The sequence below is a fragment of the Carassius carassius genome, chromosome 37 (assembly GCF_963082965.1).
Source record: "Carassius carassius chromosome 37, fCarCar2.1, whole genome shotgun sequence".
NCBI classification, from domain to species: Eukaryota; Metazoa; Chordata; class Actinopteri; order Cypriniformes; family Cyprinidae; genus Carassius; species Carassius carassius.
The window spans coordinates 15,937,177-15,958,849 of NC_081791.1; the positions used below are offsets into that span (position 1 = coordinate 15,937,177).

General features: G+C 36.8%; 1 protein-coding gene and 1 long non-coding RNA gene across 2 annotated transcripts; both read left to right on the plus strand.

Annotated features, from left to right (window-relative positions):
* Positions 1-4,856: 4,856 nt before the first annotated feature.
* LOC132117720 (uncharacterized) lies at positions 4,857-15,096 on the plus strand. Its single transcript, XR_009425828.1, has 4 exons — positions 4,857-4,992; positions 6,192-6,282; positions 9,536-9,587; positions 14,052-15,096. It is a non-coding gene; the product is annotated as an uncharacterized LOC132117720 (long non-coding RNA).
* A 2,350-nt stretch (positions 15,097-17,446) lies between these two features.
* Positions 17,447-21,673, plus strand: gpr157 (G protein-coupled receptor 157). Its single transcript, XM_059527792.1, has 4 exons — positions 17,447-18,255; positions 18,925-19,138; positions 20,308-20,502; positions 20,668-21,673. Exons 1-4 carry the CDS (start codon positions 17,879-17,881, stop codon positions 20,881-20,883), a joined length of 1,002 nt encoding a protein of 333 aa, XP_059383775.1. The 5' UTR covers positions 17,447-17,878; the 3' UTR covers positions 20,884-21,673.

The following is a 21,673-nucleotide window of genomic DNA, read 5'->3' on the forward strand; positions in this document are numbered from 1 at the left end:
GTCCATGGCGTGGGCCAACCGTCTCGAAACCCCCTCTGTTAGAAGTTACGGTAATGTCAGATCTCTCGACATGTAAGTCAGGATTTAGAATGTATGGTGAATGGAACATGAAGCCGCAATCATCCTGATTGTCAAAACTCTTCGGGGTCTGTCCAATATAATGTTGCACAGTACTGGTAATCTATCTCTCTAATTCCCAGACAGTTGACCTCTTGGTTGCAATGGAAGCAACGATACACATCAAACACCCTCTGATCTGGTTTCTCAAGATCCTGGTTTTGTATTTCAGTTTTTTTTCGTCACCATCAGTACAAACATGTTCTTTCATTCAACATCCATCATTTTTGAACTCACCTGACGAAATCGCCCACATAGCCTCATTAGGTGGATTTGGGCCACTGTCAGTGGCCAAGATGGATGGTGTCCGCACTACAAGCATAGCACACTGTAGTTTAAAAAGGGTCACCTGTTTAATCCAAAGGATTTGAGGTAGTTTCAAACCCCCCCCCCCCCCCCACACACACACACACACGAACCGCTAAATACCCCCCTTATTAAGGAATGTCTTGACCAGCTGCTGTGAGGGGGAGTTGGTAGGAGGGGGTCGTCATAGTGGGAGTGTAGGGGGGTGGTGATGAGGCACACACTAACCCTGGAGGTTGCATTCCCCTTTAAAAGTCACGGCACACTCAGATACGCAAGGCTCATGCAGGAGCTGCTGCGGCAGTGGGAGAACACTGCTGAGCTGTGCAGTTTGTACTGGCAGGGAGCGCGCAGAGAGGAGGAGGGGAGCAAGAGATAGAAAAAGAGAGAGAGACAGAGAATACGGCAGGGAGAGAAAACGAATAATGTCATTCCATTCAGCAGGCAATGCTGCAGTCAACTTTACACCACCGGAGAAGAAGACACGGCTGCTTGTGCATCATCCCTGCAAGACCCGGAGGTGAGTGGAGGCTGAGTAAGTATGTGGAAGTTTGTCTTTCTCTACAGAGATAGAGGATGCATGTCGAACTTTTCACCCATACACGGGGGTTCAGCTTTGTGGGATGTTTCTGTCCGATTGCAGAATTCTTCACTGACCTGCTCAGAGGTCTTAAAGGACCCGTTTGCATTGACCTACATGATGAATGATCTTCTGCAGTCAGGCTACTAATATTTTGGTTGTCATCTCCCTTACAATTCCGGCCGGTCATACTTATCAACTTAAATACACACAGTTACATGCAGGATTCCAGCCAGCAAGAGCACTTAGCAAAGGAAGAATAGATGCACTAGTTTGAATAAGGATTAGTACAGAACTGACGCCTGCAGACATAAATAAAAGAAGTAGGCCAGACCTATTCAGCTTCAGGGTGTTGTATTTTTTGCTGTGTTGTCTAGCTTGAAGTACTGAAGCTGCAGTTTGTCTTGCATCCAGAATGCCAGGAAGAGAAAGCGTTAAAGAGCTTGCAGCAGATGGGAAAGTGGAAGTAACGTTTTAGGACGGCCTGGGGAGAATGGAGCATGTGTCAGCTAGCAACTGTCATCACCATAGACTCCTAAGGACGCTCGGACAGAAGCTTTTGACAGGATGGTTTAGTCAGGTGCATGAGATTCTCAGCTTCAAGTATTTATGAACGTGTGTGTTTCACACTCTCAGTTGGACGTTGCAGCACTCTTGCTAACCGTCCCATCCGAGAATGAGAGAGAGTAACTGAAATAAAGCATCGGGGGGGGGGGGACTCATAACTCTTTCACTGCAGGTCTTTTTCTGCTTCAGCTTGCTTTCTACTCAACTATAGATACTACTTACATACTTGAACATGCGCCATATAAGACTTCATGTTGCAACTCTTGTTGGTTCCAGTTTGACTACCTACATACATAAGTGAATGGGCACTGTAGAGTAACGTTTATGTTTAAGCGCCTATTGCTTTGAAATGTAATAAGGTTATATCATCACACTTTAGCGATTTGTGTAGGTTGAAAGTTGAATGAGCGCTCATTACCAGCACACGAACCCGGCGATGATGAGTTCAACTCAGGTTACGTGCATAGCCTGTCCATCCCCACTGAACGTTGAAGAACGGCCGCTGTTGTGTATATTGCAAGCTATAAGGCAGGACTAGATCTGTATACAGCAGGAATGCAAGGAGTGATATATCACTGTCAGATCCGCTGCCTGACATCATTAGCAGAAACTGCAGTTTCTCTTGGCGCTCACCAAAGGGGGGTGGGGGGGGAGGTCGCTGCTTAGCCAAAAAGCGTATTGCCGCACTCACCTGATGTTTTTAACACCCATCCTCCCATCTCCTCTTACTCCTCCTCCCCCACGCTCTCCAGAGATCAGTATTGAGGTACAGAATGACGTGAATGCACAAACCTTACTGTTTTCCCTCCAAAATGGCTACTTTTTGTTGATCACCGTCACCTCGTGAAAAGTTACAGATTGGGAGGAAGATCAAGAGAGAGAGAGAGTGGATACCCTGCAGTGTCCTGCAGCACAGTTCCTGCAGTACTGCTAAGACGTGGCAGCAGCTGCAGCAGCAAGAAAGACAGGCAGCTACACGGTTACATGGATGATGTGAGAAAGAAAAGGAGAAAGCAAGTTAACGGAGAGATGTTACAAAAGTCTTTCGCTCTTGTCTAGAGTTTGGCAGCCCGGATTGTGGATATGCCCTCCTGACAGGATGAGTGAGAGAGAGAAAAGACAGAACAGCTAGATTAGCCTGCTTACTCCACCACCTCCCCCCACCGAACCTTAACCCAACCCCCCCCCCCCCCCCAAACCTAATGGTGCATTGTCCCGTAGTAGTGCTCTAGTTCCGATGATGTAATCAATGCAGCAAGCTTTGATCTTGCTGGAGTAAGGATTCCATGCTTGCCCCCCAACCTCTCATAGTCTTGCAAGTATATTTGCACATGATGTTTAGGGATTTCCTTTATTTCAGTGGCATCCGCCAAGCTACTAATCTGCCAACTAATTAGTGTGGTGTTGTAGAAAATTTCAGGTTCATGAAGGGATTTTTCTGATGACTCAAATTAAACATGGCCCCAATGAAGCAGAGAGTAGGCCATTGAGCACCCTCTTAACAGCCACTGCAGCATGTGTGTATAATAGGCATCAGTCAGCTCTGACACACTAAACCAATAGGTTCATAACATGTCAAGGATGAAAAGAACAAAATGGACAAATCAGAATGGGGCAAAACAATCAGAAGAGGGGTAAATGAGAAGGATGAAGGTGAGCCACAGGACGGCGTGTGCTGATGGAAATGGAAACGCTGGCATTTGTGACTCTGTTCTTTTTATTGGTAAGGTCATCATTCTTGGACTGCTGCAATCCAGTGAAGTGCAGTCCTAGTACTGTAACACACAGTGGACCAGACTGCAGAGAGAGAGAGAGAGAGAGTGAGAGAGAGAGAGAGAGAGAGGCCACAGTGTTACATTTGCTGTGTTGCTGAGCTGTGCCGCTGCACTGCAACTCTGCCTGGTGATGAAGTTTCTCTAGAGCGCTGTGCTCTCTGTGTTGGTGCTCTGGTGCCTCACTTTAATTAAGGGTTTGTGTTTAATTGCTACATAAATAGTGCTGGCTTATATCTGAGAAATCATTTGTGTGGATGCGTATTCCACTGAGGGATTCAGGTAAGTGTAAATATTTGTGTAAAAATTATCTGTGAAAATTTGATAATTTGATTAAGCGATGCATGAAGGTTAGATTTTTGTAAATTAGCCTAAAATGTTTAAAATACGCTATCTTTTTAAATCTTTTTTATGTTGTCAAACTGGGATAAGTTTTTTTTTTTAATGCATTATTAATAGAAATTATTGTTATCTTTATTATGTGAAAATTAGTTTAAATTCTTACATTATTTTATATTTATATAATTTATAATTGTGAAAAAAAATGTATTAGCTAAAAATACATTATTCATTGACATTTTTCATAGAGATTATTGTTACAGATTGTATTTTTTACTAATATATATATTTTCATATATACATAATATTATTTATTTTATTTGTAGAAAGTACAGACCTTTAATTTGAACTTTGGTGCAGTATAAATGTGCCACTAGGGGGAGCAGTGTAGGGTCCCTTAAAATCTTCCTCAGGGAACCAACTGAACTTACTGCATATCATTGACAAAAACAGATCTCCTCTACTGTACTCCTCTACAGTTTGTAAGACGTTCATTTCAGAAAAATGGTACAAGTTTTTGGGAGTTTTAATAGATATGTTAATTGTATTAAAATGATCTACTGTATGTCCTTTCATGTTTTATCTTTTGAACTGGTTCAACTGATATATATATATATATATATATATATATATATATATATATATATATATATATATATATATATATATATATATATATATATATATATATATATATATATATCATAGTAAAATATTACCATTCAACTTTTAATGTGGCAAATATTATTCTTGTGTACACTTATGCTATACTCAGAACTTTAATCCCACTTGTGTAAATGGGTTGAAATGCTTGTGCACTCAAATAATTGTCCATGTGAATTAAATATAGTAGTTTAACACTGTAAATATTACCCATCATGTTACTAAATATTCTTGACTGGCATAATTGTTTTCTTTCATGGTGTCTGTATGTAACACAGCCTGTCTGAGTCACTTATTCATGCACTGTTCTGTTGTGCAGTGACTGTCTGAACATGCTCCTGCGTGTAAAGACAGTACAGTGACCTCTGAGAGAGAGGTATCTCTGATTTGTAATGTCACCTCTGATGCTAAGTCTTCTCTCTTTGCTCCTCCTCCAGTTTTTGCTGCTGAAGCCCTAGAGCAGAGGGCGCTGTGCAGAGAACATGCCTTGACTTGTACCGGCTTGTCAGGAGGGAGTTGAGGCTTGTGGTCAGCACCAGCAACTGTATTTGCGTTTTCATCCAATTGACCAGTGAAAGAGACAACTGCATACTGTAGACTGGAGAATATACTGAACTGAATGGATACTGGGACAGACTGAACTGAGAAGTAAGTGTGTCACTCCTCAGGTGTAGCTGGTGTAAGAATAGAAGTGCTTTTAGTCAAAAACTTTTTTTTGCTATTTTATGATCACAGTGCACTTAAATGTACATAATTACACTGCATTAAATTTGTTTCTTAATCTGTATTTTTTATTATTATTAAAAAACATCTAAACATCTTAAACATGAGAAACTGCATGAGATAAGAAGACTTGTTTTTTTATAGAACATATCTTGAATTGAGTAGATTTTTCTAATGCCATTTATTGTTTTAGCATAAATCTAACAAAATTTTGTGATGTTTTTTTATAAAGTGAGAAAAAACTACTTGCCAGTGGGGTCAATGAAATGGAAAATGAGACATCCTTTTATATATAAATAGTTTAAAAATATATTTTTAAATATAATATTTAATATTTTTAAATATATATTTTTTAAATGTTAAATTAATATTTTAATAAAAATATTTTTTTCTTTTATTAGATTAAATGGCTATAAAATCAGTATTTTTTTTTCACTTTAAAAACATCTTAACATCTTAAACAGGAGAACCAAAACTGCATGATATAACAAAACTTGTTTTTAGAGAATACATCTTGAATTAAGTAATAATTAAGTAAAATTTCTCTAATGTCATCTGCAATTTCTTTCGTTTTAAGCGTAAGCATAATGAAATGCAGAGAAGTTTATGCTTAAAATGTGAAGAAGAAAAAAACTTCGCTGATGGGGTCAAACAAATTTCTATAGAAATATTTTTTAAATATTTAAAATAAAATATAAGATAAAAATACAAAAGATTATTTTGCAGTGTTACACAAAAGAGGTTTATTTTAATTTATGAGCAGCGTTTAAACTAAATTAGTCATATGACCCCTCAAACTTTGTCATTCTCAAAAGCCAAGCTTTGCCATTAATTAATTTCTTTAAGAGTCACATTCTTTCTGCCTCTGTGTCTAAATGTAAGCTGATTTTCAGAGATATTATTGATAAATTGTTCAATAACCCTGCACTCATCAGCTCTGGTGCTCCAGCCTCCATCCGTGAACAAATACTGCTGACCTTAAAAATAGAGAAAATCGATCTATAGCAATGGAAGAATCACAGACCTCTTTGTGACTCATTCTTTTGTGTTGTCCAAACACATATATAAACTGATTGTATGGCAGACTGTATAAAGGTATGTGGTTTTTGTCTTTGATTAAACAGTCTCGACAGGGATATCCCTTCTCTGGAAGATCCCTGACTTCACCTCAGCTAATCAGTCCTCTGATGGCATGACCCCGGAGAGAGACAAAAGGTGAGAGGGTTTGCCAGTCTTGTTTTATGGACTGTCTGACGGCTGTACATTTATTTGGTGGTTACTTCCATAAACCAGTGGTTAACTCACAAGCCCCGCTGCTGTTGCCAGAAGCATCAGTGTGCTGATAGTAATGTATTTCACTGGCTGAAAGGTGGGCTGTGTGAATTATTAATGCTTTCTAGCTCTACAAATAGAGCTTGCATTGATCAACAGCCTCTTGGGTGAAGTGATATTGTTTAGGAATGCAATGTTTGCACTTTGTCTCCCCATATAGCCTTTCAAAGACTTCAGGTTCTAGCTTTTTTGGTAAACAAACTGTTTTTCATGAGTTTTTCTGATTTTCATGGTCTCTTCTTTTATTTACGGATTTTGATTTTCACTACTGCTGGATAGTGGCATGCAGTCCTCATCATGTCTATGAAAAATGTTTGCCTATTTTTCATCACTCTTTTTCTGAAATAATAGCTATCAGTGTCAGAACTTAAAGGGATAGTTCACCCAAAAAGGAAAATTTGATGTTTATCTGCTTACCCCCAGGGCATCAAAGATGTAGGTGACTTTGTTTCTTCAGAACAATGGGGGAATCACGGCTAAAACATACACCCCCCACCCCCAAACAAAAAAAACATAAACAAAATGTAATTAAACCCTGCGGCTCATGACGATACATTGATGTGTAAAGACTAGGGGTGTAACGATTCACTCGTTTTCTTGATGCATCGATTAAAATCACAATTTCTATAGTGATTCAATGCTTTCAAAATATATATACACATTAAATTACTGCACACAAATTAATGGAGACCTTGAACAGTGTTCGTGCCTCTTATCTGTCCTTCACGCGCTACACTGTTTACCGCCTGAGACTGTCACAGGAATGCGCTCGCGCTCCGTTCGTCTCTGACGCAGCTGACGTGCAATCTATAGGACTCGTGGCCAGTAATGCTAAAGTGAAGTATCTTTACTTTTCTGTAGTTTGTCAATGGCTCTCTGCATCTTACCGACGGCGTTACCTGAGCAGTCGAAAGCTGTATTTATTGCATGGACGGAGCAGAAATGCAAGTGTCTAAATCATACGCACAGTTCCATTGAATGATAAATGTGTTTAAACAATGCTGATGAAACAAATATATGAAGGAAACTGTTAAAATAAGCACAGCATTAAAAATGACCTTGAAATAAGAGCGTGAGGTTTATCTGAAAATCAGATGCATGAAAGTGCCGTTTGTAGCTTTAGCAAACAGACAATATAATTCGCTGATGGAGAGGAAAAGTTTAAAATAAATTTTATTTTGTGAAAATGAGATAAAGAAGTTCACACTGAAAGAGAAGTGATCTCGCTCTCATAGACGTCCCAGGCTTTATCTGCAGCTAAACTGAATAAAAGCAGAATGAACTGATGAAATGTTAAAAATACCCCACAATAAATAAAATGTATGAATGATGCAGTGCTAATTGACATATCATTTATTACAGTACAGAAACTATAAAGTATATTTTCTACCTTATTCTGTGCAGAAAATTTAAATAATTGTTAATTAAATGTAGCCAAGTATACAAAACAATCATAAAATTGCCATTAGGAAAACAAATTTGATTACAAATGATTGATTATTGTCCAGTAATGTATTTGATTTCTTACAGCTAATTAAAAGTAATAAAAAAGAAGAAAATTCCTTGTAAAAAAATTAAATAAAAATAAAAATTATAATAATTATGATAATACATATATATAGGCTACATACATAAAATGATTGTATTTGACATTTCTGTCACTTCTGAAATGATGGCTACGCTCCTGGCGTGACAAAATGTTAGCCTATACATAATACTCTTTAAGCTCTTTTTTAAAATCTTGCATTACATGCATTTTTACGTATGCCATGTCGCATCATTAAACTAGCATTTAACAATGGACAAAAGTTTTTTTCTTTTTTCTAACCTATGGTTCTCTAACCATAAACGCTACTGTAATTTGCCCCCTTACTAAGCATTTAAAGAATTTAGGGGAAACATTTAAATAATCCTGTGAATGCACTTAAAGAATGCAGAATTGAATCATTATAATCGAATCTAATTGAATCATTCTAAATTTGCAAAAATCGTTATTGAATCGAATCGAAAACCTATGAATCGTGAATCGAATCAAATCGCTGCCTTCCCAAAGATTCACAGCCCTAGTAAAGACACAAAACGATCGGTCTTTGCAAGAAACGTGGAGCATCTTCTTCTTCTTGCTTTACGGCGGATGGCAGACTTATAAGTGCATTACTGCCACCTATCTCTCAAATGGACCATTGACACTCTATCTACAATATCAATTAGGAGTGTCACAAGTGACGCCTCGAGAGTAGGCTGTGTTTTGAGGATGCACTCATACAGTACAGACAGTACAGACAGTTCAGGCATTGCAGTGCATCAGAGGTAGAAAAAAAAAAAAAAAAAAAAAATATATATATATATATATATACTGTTCCGTTTCTTGCATAGACCAACAGTTTTGTCTCTTTACAGATTAATGTATCGTCACGAGCCACAGGGTTTAATTTGGTTTTGTTTGTGTATGTTTTTTTGTTTGTTTGTTTTATTGTGTTTTTTAGCCTTGATTCCATCCACCTCCATTATAAGACTTGCAGACTGCAACGGTTTGTGTTAAAAATCTTGGTTTGTGTTCTACGGAAGAAACTAAGTCACCTACATCTTGGATGCCCTGGGGGTAAGCAGATAAACAAAATTTAAATTTTTGGGTGAACGAACTATCACTTTAACAAGGCTCAGGGCAAAAATGCAACTAAATGTGACAAATATGTTGAGTGTATTTGATATAGTTTAAAAAAGAATATTCTCTCTAAAAGGTAAAATATGAAAAAGGATTGCAGAGTAGTGGAAAAATTAGTTTGAGTTTTTTACTTATTTAACTCTATTTATCGACTGTGGTTTCCAGTGAGTTACACTGTTTAATGTTCCAATATTCTGTTTTTATATTATTTCTTCTAACACTAAAGTAATAACTACTACTAAAATCACAGAGGGGAACTTACTAGCACAGTAATAATGTAATTAGCCGAATAAAGGAACAAACTTGAGAAGTTTTGCTCAGTGACATTTAGCAGTACTTTCCCTTTAAGATGATTAAGTCTGAGGAATGAAATGACTGCTGTTCTATAGACAGAGTGACACAACCGTGGGATAAAGAGGGCAAGAAAACAACTGTTCAGATGGTGTTCAAAACAAAGTGCTTCTTTTACAGAAACGTATCCAGATGTCCTGGAGGAGATGAGAGACCCTGTGTCAGCAGTAAGGTGAGAGTCTGGTCCTAGTTATTTTATATGTTTAACTGTTCTTATTGATATACATTCATCTTTCTGAGATTACTTTCAGTACTAACTTTAGCTGCATTGCTGAGATTTATCTAATACATATATTGCCCAAAATTATAGAAAAGACTAGGTTTTAGAGGGGAAATGCCAATCTAAAGGGACAGTTCACTCAAAAATGAAAATTCAAAAAAGCATATGACTTTCTGTGAAACACAGCAGAAGATATTTGGAGAAATGTCTCAGTGTTTTTGTCTATACAGTAGGTGCTAACATTTTTCTGCTAGGCGCTAACAACGGTGCTAACGTTTTTTGTGGATGCTTTAAATTAAAACAATAAATCATGACAATTTTCATTTTTGGGTGAACTATACCTTTAAGAGATGCTACATACATTAGAGGCCTATCTACTGGTTTCACTCTATTTAATTAAAATGTTTTCGAATTTATTAGAAATTCAGATTTAAACCTGCAAACTTTGTGACCCATAAATGCATAAATGTGATCTGTCAGTTAATGCAGCACCTGTGTATCTTGGTACTGATGTGTGTCAGAGATATACTGGCTCACGCCATTGCCAGCTGGCAGGTGTGTGTGTATGCGCATGTGTTTTTCCCCTACTTCCTGAAAGCCTGTATTAGCGATTACATCAGGCCCAAAGCAGTCAGGAATTCCTGCCATCATGTGGTCTCAGCAAGCCTTCGGCCTCATGAGACAGACACAGGGACACAACACTGCAATTTAGCAACTGCAGCAGAAACCAGATCAAGAGGCGTGTGTTTCTATGAGTGTGTGTGTGTGTGGGCAATTGGGGGTCTGAATGTGTTTACAAGGCACTGCATGAGAAATAATGATTTTCTGCATCTGTGCTGATTTGGGTGGCACACATGTGGCGGTGTTTTTTCTGTTTCTAAAGACTGTCAGACAGCTGTGTGCTCATCCATGGGTGTGTGTGTTTATGTTTGTCTGTCCAAAGAGCCAATCAGATTTCCTCAAAGCAGCCTTCAGATGTGGTCTAATGATACTTTTGGCTGACAGAATTCAAAGCCTTTAATCTGATAATATGTACCAATGTTGGAGATGTCATTTAGCATGCATCATGTTACATCGACATAATATACACGTCTAGTATCCAAAAAGCCAGCCAAGCAGGACTGACAGGTTGTCACGTCTCAGACAAACAGAAATTCTAATGTACAGTCTGATGGGTTATACACGTCACACATACACACACACACACAAAAGTTAATCAGTATTTCTGTTCTAGTTTCAGTACAATTGAAGAGTTCACCTGAAATGTTCTTCTAAAATGACAATGTTTCTCAGGCTCTTATGTGTTGGTTCAGTAATTTCACTTTAATGACAATGAACAGGTTCTTTTCATTACCATTAAAGTGAAAAAAACTGAACATAAACATAGGACCTTGAGAAAAAAAAGCTCACTTTAGAAGAAAATTTCAGATGGCACTTGGAGGCTTTTTGCACATGAACTCTTCAAATATTTAATATAAAATCTTAAAATTACTTAAGAAACAAACCTGCAGAAGATATTTGCATAAGGCTTGTTAAATATTACGTTATGGGGTTTTTGTGTGTGTGTGTGTGTGTGTGTGTGTGTGTGTGTGTGTCAGTACAGTTATTTAAAAAACTTTGTATAGGGCTTGTTACATACTGTATAATTGTTTCTTGTTAATCTAACACAATGTAATGCTTAAAACAATTTGTGGAAAACTAGACAAACTTTTAGACATTAATATTAAACAATATATAAATATTTGTAAAAGTTTTAAATTGATATTTAAAATAAAAATACAATGATTAAGAAACATAGACAAAAGAGCAATAAAAACAATGTATTTTATTAAAAAAAACATAAGGATGTTAATATTTGTGTGTGTGTGTGTGTGTGTGTGTGTGTGTGTGTGTGTGTGTGTGTGTGTGTGTGTGTGTGTGTGTGTGTGTGTGTGTATGTGTGTGTGACTTAAAATTATTATATATATTTTATATATAAGTGTATATTGTTGATCTATATTTTTTAAGCTTCAATCTAATACTGTTTGATAAAATGCATGCTTCAAAGCTTTAAAAAAGCAATAAACATACACATTTATATTTTATATTGATTTTATTATATATTTTATATATAGTTATATGTTGTTATATACTATAAATATTAAAATGAAATAATATGTATATAACACTTGTATCAGTATTTTAGATAAGTGTTTATTTTAATATAAATATGAAAAAAATAATATGGTTTATAAAATACTGATTTATAAAATTAATTTAATTTTTTTTTAGTAATTTTACTTTTAGTTCTATACACTCAGTGAGAAACTTTCCATTTAATGTTTGTTCTTCCTTGTAAACCAGTCTCACTACTCATTTCTTGGTTTGTTAGCTATGGGGTAAAATGTAAAAGCGAAGGGAGCTGCTTAAAGTTTTTTTCTAGGAAAGCCTCACCCTACAGCCCCCCCCCCCAAACTGTGATGTCAGCATTCATGTGAGGTACTGTAGCAGTCAGCGCAGGCTAAAAGAGTCTCATAATTACAGGTGTGTTTGCTCAGACTCAGATAACGCAGAGGACGCAATGGAATATTGTGTCAGCAGCTGCTGTAAAAGGCTTCACTGGTGCCTCTCGCTCAGACCGAAGAGCAAGGAACGAAGATAATATCACATGCGCTACTTCGCCCTCTCTTGACCTCAACCTGTTGAGCTCATGCTTTTATTACATGCCATAACTCGTCACCAAACTGTACTGCAGAAGAAAAAAAACAGCTGGGTCACAGTGCCCCTTATTGCTTCAGTATGGGAATTCAGGCAACTGATGACAGTGACTAAGCCTGGTGTGACGCACAGCAGCAATGCTGCAAGCGCTTCTACCGCATTTGAAGACCCTGATCTGTTTTTACTGTCCTCTGCAGCCACACAAGCATTTTTTCAGCACTTTCTTTCTCTCTTTCACTTTTTATTTCTCTTTAATTGTGCCTCCACGTTCTCTTCCTCACTCTTCCGCTCTCCCACGCACACGCTAACTCTCTCTCACTCTCTTTTAAGTCTTCTTGTTAAGTGAGCAGAGGCCCTTCTTCTCTGACAGAGCCCTTAGGAGAGAGGCTGCCTGCCCAAAATAGCTGCACTGTGGGGAATACCAACAGATAGGGCCTTCCTACTGCTTGTGTAGGTGAACAACAAATCAAGACCGGACCGACCCCCGTCATCGCACTCATAAACATATGGCATGCTTGTGCTCTTTCACACACATCCGTTCTCACTGTTTCTTACAGGCAAATATAGGCTAAACCCATGAACCTAGATTCGACGTTTATTTCAGAACAAGTGAGTCACGGCTCTATTTGCAGTGTAGAGGGTTGAGCATAGTTCATATAAGTAATAAAGGAAGGTGTGCTCTCCCCTCCCTGAGGTGTGGCGGCCTCTCAAACTGAACTTTGTAAGAGTTCAGTATTTCTCTTTCAGATGTAAGCTTTAGAGGCTTGTTTACATTGGAGGAAGCCTTAGCAAGTTAGCGCTACTGTTGTAAAGTGCAGAGAAAGCGCTACGTCAGTGTATCCACAGGGTGTGTTTTCATCTATCTTGTGATTTATTAAAGGTACGTGTTGTGGGTTCTGTTATTGTTAAAAGCTAACCTGGAGGTTTATGCCTTTGTGTGTCATGCAGTTGTGATGAAATGGCGTCATATGAGAACTGTGATTTTTTTGGGTACTTTCTACCATCAGTTATACAGACGCCATTGTCCCTTTATACTTTGGTTTAATTTGTAAGTTGCACTGCAAAAAAAAAAAAAACATTGTTATATAAAAATACATTTTAGACAGTCTTAAAATTATTTTAAACGTGTTTATGTGCTTTAAGCATAATCTTCCCTAAATGTATGCTAAAAAAATTTTTATTTCATCATAACTGGTTTAGTTTTTTATATAAACTACATTTTAAAAGTAAACTACATTTTTTTTTAAATAAAACTTTTATTTAGCAAGGATGCATTTAATTGATTAAATGTAACAGTAAAGACATTTATAATGTTACAAAAGATTTTTGTTCCAAATAAATTAAGGAGTTTCCACAAAAATAGTAATGATCTCAACTGTTTTCAACACTGATAATAATCAAAAATGTTTCTTGAAGGATTTTGTGACACTGAAGACTGATGTAATGACAGCTGAAAATTCAGCTTTGTCATTACAGAAAAAAAGACAAATTATATGAAAACTGAAAAGTTATTATATAAATATTTCACAATATTCCATTTGTTTGTACTGTATTTTGTAATCAAACAAATGCAGTATTAGTAACCTAATACCTAAAAAAATTGTTTTCTGAAATGTGAATGCTGTCATTCCCTGTGTTATGTCACACAGTTCTGTTTTCGCATGCAGCGGTGGTGAGGTGTAATAAACTGGAAGTATGAGATGTTTTCTGTGTTTTCAGGAAACCTCTCACCTACCGTCTTCTCTTGGAAAGCAAAAGCAGAACAAAGGCTTATTCTTACAGGGGAAATCTACCTCTGTCCCTGGCTGTCATACAGGTACTGTGGACATTCCATGAGCAGAGTATTAAAGTGTCCAGAGCTGACCTGAAGGAGACGGCAGAGTCATATACTGGAAGCCTTTACAGTCACCGACAGCTGATGGTGATGGAAGGGAAGAGAGCGAGTGAGGGATGAGGGCCGCTGCTGTGAGTGGTTCTCTGGCAGTGTCTTAGCTGGTTGTTGTGTGGAGTGAGAACGAAGCAATCAGCAAGTATACTGCCGCAGAAACTCGTCACCTTGGGAGGCCCATCCATCCGACCCCACTCACGCACTCGGGAACCCACCCGCACTCAGAGGCTGGAGAGAGACAAGAAAAGAGAAACCTCAGTCTGTGCTCATTATCAGGCTTCTCTACCCATTCACTCTTCTTCTAATTGTGAGTGTCAGCTTTTGTTTATTGGCACTGCTGCTTAAACACGTACAGTGACTTGAGTGTTTCAAGTGAAAGATTGGTTCATGCTTACAGTATATTTTCTCTTATTTTCTATGACATTGCTGTCATAGTTTAGATCGGTCTGTTCCCTTTCTTTCTTCTTCCATGAGATCAGGAGTGAATCATTCAGTGTTATTGTGAATGTCAGCTGACCAGATTTCACAGTTTCAGTATTGGTATGACTTGGCCTGTTTATACTTGGCCTATATTTAGCTTACAGTCTGATGACATATTAGTACTGTGTTATGATGTGTTTATGTATAAGTTTGATGAAGGACCAAAACATTAATCATATGATAAACCAAAAATTCTACTCATTTACTTTTCACTTACATACAAAAAATAGAGAGAATGTATAAGTGAAAGAAAGAAATGTATAAAATTCACTTCGTTAAAAAATATATTTTGTAATTTTTTTGTACTATTTTTGTATCAATATTTCTGTAAAAAAAATATCTGTAACAAAATATATAAAAATTCTACATAAATGCATTTTTTTATCCAAATAACAATAAAAACAAACAAAAAAATGTTTTAAAATTGTCATTATTGTCATGTTGTGTTATTTCACCATTTCTGGTGTATGTTTAGTCTTTAAAGCAGTTTTAAGTTGTTTCATTTTCAGGAATTTTGAGTAGTGGTTGGGTTTCGGTTGTTGATCTTCAAAAGGACAGTTTATTCAGTTGAACGAAATGCCTATAACTCACTTGAGGTTTTGATGTAATCACATTAGTGTGGCAGTAAGTTTGAACTTGTCCAGAAAGCTGGAAATCAGTTTAGTGAGGTCTTTCACAATGTAGTAAAGCAAATGTTTTAATCATAACCTAAAAGTGTGATTATAATACTGTGAAATGGAGTTTTACTTAATATCACAAACATTAATGTTAATTTAAAAGGTATGTTAAACACCGTGTGTGTGTGTGTGTGTGTGTGTGTGTGTGTGTGTGTGTGTGTGTGTGTGTGTGTACACATATAGAGAGTGAGAAAGGAGCAATTATAGCAAATTAATCCAAATAAAGTGTTTGAATATTTGGCCCGTAGGCCACTTACTAGACTGGATCTTAACAGACTGTGTCAATAAAAAATGTTATGCACAAAACAACGTCTATGATAAATGCCCAACTCCCAACAAACGTTGTTTTAGTTGTATAGTTAACTTAATGTGTATGGTACTTTGCATTTTATTGTAGTTTATCTCTGGAGTCTGAATTGTGTTATGTCAGTGGCTCTGGAGTTTAATTTACATTATCTGTGATAGATTCAAACTGAACTTGAATATATCAGTATGCAAAACAGATGTTTTTACTTAGTCCTTCTCATTTATATTTTACATTAAATTACACAGCATAGAATACAATAAAATATATAACATAACATAATAAAATGTATTAAAATATATATTGCTCCCTGGGCACTGGAGCAAAAATCGCTGCCCACTGTGTGTTCATGGTGTGTGTGTTTGCACTTGGATGGGTTAAATTCAGAGCACCAATTCAGAGTATGGGTTGGCATACTTGGCAAAATGTCACAACTTTCACTTTCTTTACTTTCTATATCATTCAACACAGTTAAAATATAAGGATTCCCCATTTAGGCTATGGCCTATTTATGTTGGTGATGTCTGTCAAGCATAAGGGTATCTTTGAGAGCTAAAAAACAAACAAACAAAAAAACACCTGCACTTTTTGAAACAGTTACACTCACATGGAGTAATGAGAATAAGAAAGTGAAATTCCTCTAAATAACACTCTGCATGCACAGCTCACAGAGGTGATGGGAAGAAAACTATAGGTTGCCTTAAATGGAGGATCAAGCAAAGCATTGATTTTTTTTCTCTTCTCCACTTTCCTCCTCTCTGCCTGAAATAAAACGATGCACCACATTGGGACAGAATGCTGCAGTACTCCAGGAAACCGTATTCTTAGAAAACATTACTGCTCTCCTGGTGACAGTGTGATAAAAGGAGATGCATTTACCTAAAATTAATTCTGGCCTAAATAATAGAAATCCACTATAAACTGAAATATAATTTATTTATTTTACAAAAATACCATCTCTCTCCAAAAACTTTCATTATGATAGATCAAAAAATAACGATATAAAGAGGTTAAAAGAAAAGAGACCAAGATCTTAAAGCTTGATGGAAGTTCACATTGCGCCATCTAATGGCGTATTATAGTGATTGCATATATTTAATTATCAATAATTGCACATTTGCAATGCCGCATTGCTTGCACACATACTTTTACCAAACTCTCTCAGCTCCATTTGGAATGCTGGAATGCAGTTGCATCTAATATTTCCGGGTGAATGTCATTTTGTTGAAAAGGATATAGCCTACGTTCTGAAGAAAAAAATATGTTTGTAATCTTAAAAAAATTAACCATGGTTTTACTACAATAAATAAATAAATAGATAAATAAATAAAAATCTTTTAGTTAAACCATAGTAACCACAAATTAACCATGGTTTTGCAACACTAATAGTTTAACCACGGGATTTGTAGTAAAACTGTGGTTATACAAATGGTGGTCAATGTGCCAAAAACATGGTTCCTACAATTCTACTATAATAAAACCATGGTTAATTTTCGTAAGTACTGGTGTTTATTAGAAGTTCGTGAATCTTTTATGCGAAATTCAAATGTTCCCGTGATATATATATAAATCCGATTTACTGTCGTTTGTGAGAGTTTACTTTCTTTCTGGAGTCTCTTTTAATAAAACACACAAGCCTTGTGAATGGTTCATGTCCCCGTCTACTTGCGTGATGTTGAAACCTATGGTTGAAACAAACAGAAAGAGTCACTAAATGAATCATTGAACGATTCTGTATGAATCTTTTTAGTGTTTTGAATCAAAGGATTCACTTGATGAATGACTCTCTAACACTAGTGACTTAATCTTCTCAAACTGTTGAACGCAAAAACAAAGTTCGTGAGTTCGTTCGCTTAGATTTCAAGGTTGGTTCACACGTTTAGTCTGTTTTATGACAAAAACACCAATAAGTGTGTTATATAGTAACAAATATTGACGCGAAATTCTTCAAGTTTTGATTAGTTATTTTCAATTGTTTCACTGCCTCAGCAGTTGTGAAGAAGCTGTTGGACTGGCTCTCGTTAAGCCTCTGGATTGTTTTTCAAGGTAATGCTTTGTCAAGGGAAAAGTGGACTGGAAGTCTCTTCGGGTTAAAAGTGGATTCGATACTTTAAATACGACTCGACTTTACCAAACACCGAACAAACAAACAAACAAACTAGGCGTTAGTAGATTTTAAAGTCTTGAAATAGAAACTATGGCCGAGACGAACCAGACCGAGGTGTATGTTTACGAACAGGTTGTTATCCTGACATCCTGTGTACTTTCGTTTTTTGGGTCACTTTTAATCATATGCACATTTGCAATATGGCGCGATCTGAGAACTACACCGAGAAAACTGCTCGTGTATTTGTCTGTCAGTGACCTTCTGTCTGCACTCTCTTACTTTTACGGAGTTTTGAGGATTTTTGACTCTGATTCTGGGGATTGTATTGCGCAAGGAGCCATTTCCACATTCGCCAACACCAGCTCATTCTTCTGGACCGTGGCCATTGCCATTTACTTATACGTTTTTATTGTGAAGTCCAGCCAGAGACAGGCCGACAACTTGGTGCTGTATTTTCATCTTATCAGGTAAATTCTACAAAGCGTTTCTTCACTGCCAGGAAATTCTTAAAGGAACAGTTCACCCCAGAAATATTCACTCAAAATTCTTTAAACATTTACTCAACATTGTGGTCTACCAAAACTGTATGACTTTTCTTCTGTGAAAAACAAAAGCAGACGTGACAGAGTCACTGTTCATTTTAATAATAATATGGTGAAAATATAGTTTTAAAACTTTCAGTGGTTGTTTATAATGTCAATTAAACGATGTTTTTTTTAACATTATCTTTCAGTTAATGTTAAACATTATGTTTATTAACTGTATAGTATTTATTAAATTAGTTTACGTGTAGTTTCTTTAAATCAAATCAATCAATTGTACAAAATTCTTTTAGATAATTCCTTCCGTTCTGATATGGAATGTTTGTACTTTTTACAAATTAATTAAAAAATGTTTTGATGTAATCTCAAATCTTAATGTTTCAGAAATAAAATGTTCATGTGCATATGTCAGGCTTGTTTTTTAATTTAATTTACAGGCAGGAGATTATATATAATATTTTGCCTTCAGAAACATCCTTTAAGCTACTCTAAGATTTTAGACAGTGAGTGGTCTGTGTAATAAGGGAAGGTATTGTTTCGCAGCCTGTGGATGTCTGTTTGCAGTCTGATCTTGTGATTTGTGGTTTGTGTCAGCTGGGGCGTTCCTTTCGCCATCACTGTGGCAGCCCTGTCCCTGCACAAGATCGGCTATGATGCCTCTGAGGTGTCTGTTGGCTGGTGCTGGGTGAACATCCAGGCTGAAGACCATGTGTTGTGGATGCTGCTCACGGGAAAGATCTGGGAGTTCATTGCCTATGTCACACTGCCAGTCCTGTACATCCTTATAAAGATACACATTCACAACGCAGTAAGTCCACCATGGCTAGTAACATTACAGCTTAGCAGAGCTTTGCATGACATTTTCATAAACTCATAATGTGCGCAACGGGCATGTAATTTCTGGAATAATTCCCAGAGCTAATGTATCAGGGAAATATCATAAAATAGTGATAGGCCTGGAAATGTCATGGATATTAATACAATTTTAAAAGGTCAGGGAGGTTTTGGTCATCAATAGGTTTTACTAGTTATGGTGATCCATTAAGTATTTCAAAGGATACACATTGTGAGAGGCAACATTTAAAAATATATATATATTAAAATTAATTTGGATAAGTTATGGGAATTTACTGGTAAAAGGGGGTAGGAACCCTATAAAGTTAATTGTTGAGAAAATTAAATACTATGCAAACAATATTAAAAACCGGTCCACATTCCTTGTCATAGTAACACAACTGCATTCTGCAAACCACATGCTGTAATGATGGGGGCGTATTTTTATGCTTTTTCCTAGCAAACGTTTTGTTTGAGGCTTGTCAGCCATTCTCAATGATTTTGTTTTTTAATTGATAATACAGCCCAAAAAGAATCTGTCATAATTTACACTACAGTTAAATGTTTGGCATCTGTTTTAATGTTTTTTGTTTGTTTTTTGTTTTTTGTTTTTTTTTGTGGGGGGGATCTTATTCCCACCAAGGTGAAATTTCCAATAAAATCAATAATATCAATACTGCAATTTAAAAAAGCTGGTTACATTTTAAAATGTTATTTATTCCCGTAATGGCAAAGCTGAATTTTTAGCAGTCATTAATCCAGTCTTCAGTGTCACAGGATCCTTCAGAAATCATTCTAATATGATGGTAAATTTTGGTGGTAAAGAAACATTTTCTTATTATAAATGTTGAAAATAGTAGTTAATAGTTCGAGAACAGCATTTAAAACTGGTAACAATTGTCCTTCCTGTCACTTTTAAACAGTTTAATGATCATTCTTTAATTCTGGATTAAGTCTTGCTGAACAAAACCATTAATTTTATTCATTTAAAAAAATTATAGATCAAAAATTTTTGAATAGTAGAGCAGGCAGCCCATATGTCTTTCTTCTATGCAGGAATTTTTAATTTAGGTGAGCTTTTTCTGTAAGACTACAGAATGCTGATCCCTTTTTTATGCCCCTTTTCTCTGTGATGTATTTCAGCATGCAGCTCTGTCCGAGTACCGTCCCATCCTGACCAGCAGCCCTGTCTCTCACTCGCTGTCTTCCATGGCAGACAGGAAGCTCACCCTCATCCCCATCATCTTCATCATGCTCCGCATCTGGAGCACCGTCCGCTTCCTGCTCCTGCTGACTGACTCCCCTGCAGGACACAACCCTGTGCTGGTCACCTTGCATGTGAGTCACCCGGTTCCACTTAGTTAGCCCGAAATTAAATTAATTTACTTCCACCTGAAGTCCCATTCATGCAGTTTATTTGTATACTTCATCAAAGTCATTTATCTGTACTTGCCTTTATTGCATTCGGCAACCCACTTATTCTGATTTCATTGTATTTAATAGGGAATTGGAAACACCTTTCAAGGAGCTGCGAACTGCATCATGTTTGTGCTGTTGACTCCCTCAATTCGCTCACGTCTGGTGGCTCTGCTGTGCTGCAGAGGTCAGGACAGACACTGGCATACAGATTCAGTGTCCCAGAACAGGGCAAGTGCACATACGCCTTCACACAGAGATGAAAACACCAACCCCCAAACCTGGGAGAACAGTGAGGGGTAAAAGCTTCTAGGATCCTCCATCTGCTGCAGCACATTAAACTCTATTTGAATTGAGTGAAAGCTCAGACTTTATAGCTATCTGTTGTGGTTGTTGGAGTTACATAGGAGCCTTACATTAGCTTTCTTGTTTGACCAAGCGCCTTCACGGATTACAGGGGACTGCGGTCACATGCACAAACCTGCAGAGCATGGAACACAAACGCACTTACTCTTACTGGTTTAGCTCAGCACTTTTGGCGGGAGGCTTTCTGTCTTCCAAATCTGTTCTGTCTTCCATATCTCATGTTCATTTTAATAGAAATGAGATCTGTAGCTCAGGGGAAGCGAGGGATACAGCATTTTATTATCTAGTGACCAAAATGTCAAATGTACTGTGAAGTGTTTTTACAAGGGATTTCTTCCCTCTTTCTCCCAACGAAGCATTCTTAATGCAATGTTATTATTGTGCATTACATTTCATTTGTAATTTTAAACCAAGAATGATCTGTATTGTGTTGTATTTATATGTACAAAAATGTATAGGATTGCTTTTGCCCTATACAGTATATGTATGTATGCATTAATGTCATCAATCAAATGTATTTTTTCACTTTTCTATGTATAGAGTCACACGCACTAGTTCGCAACATGCACTTTTATTGTTATTTCACACAATGCCTTAAAAATACCTATGACACAATGGGGAAGAAGTGCCTTTTAAACTATGTATATTATTAATTACGTAGTTATGAATTTGTATTGTAGTTAGATTTTATCAACATATCAATTAATTTCAATAAAACGATTTATTA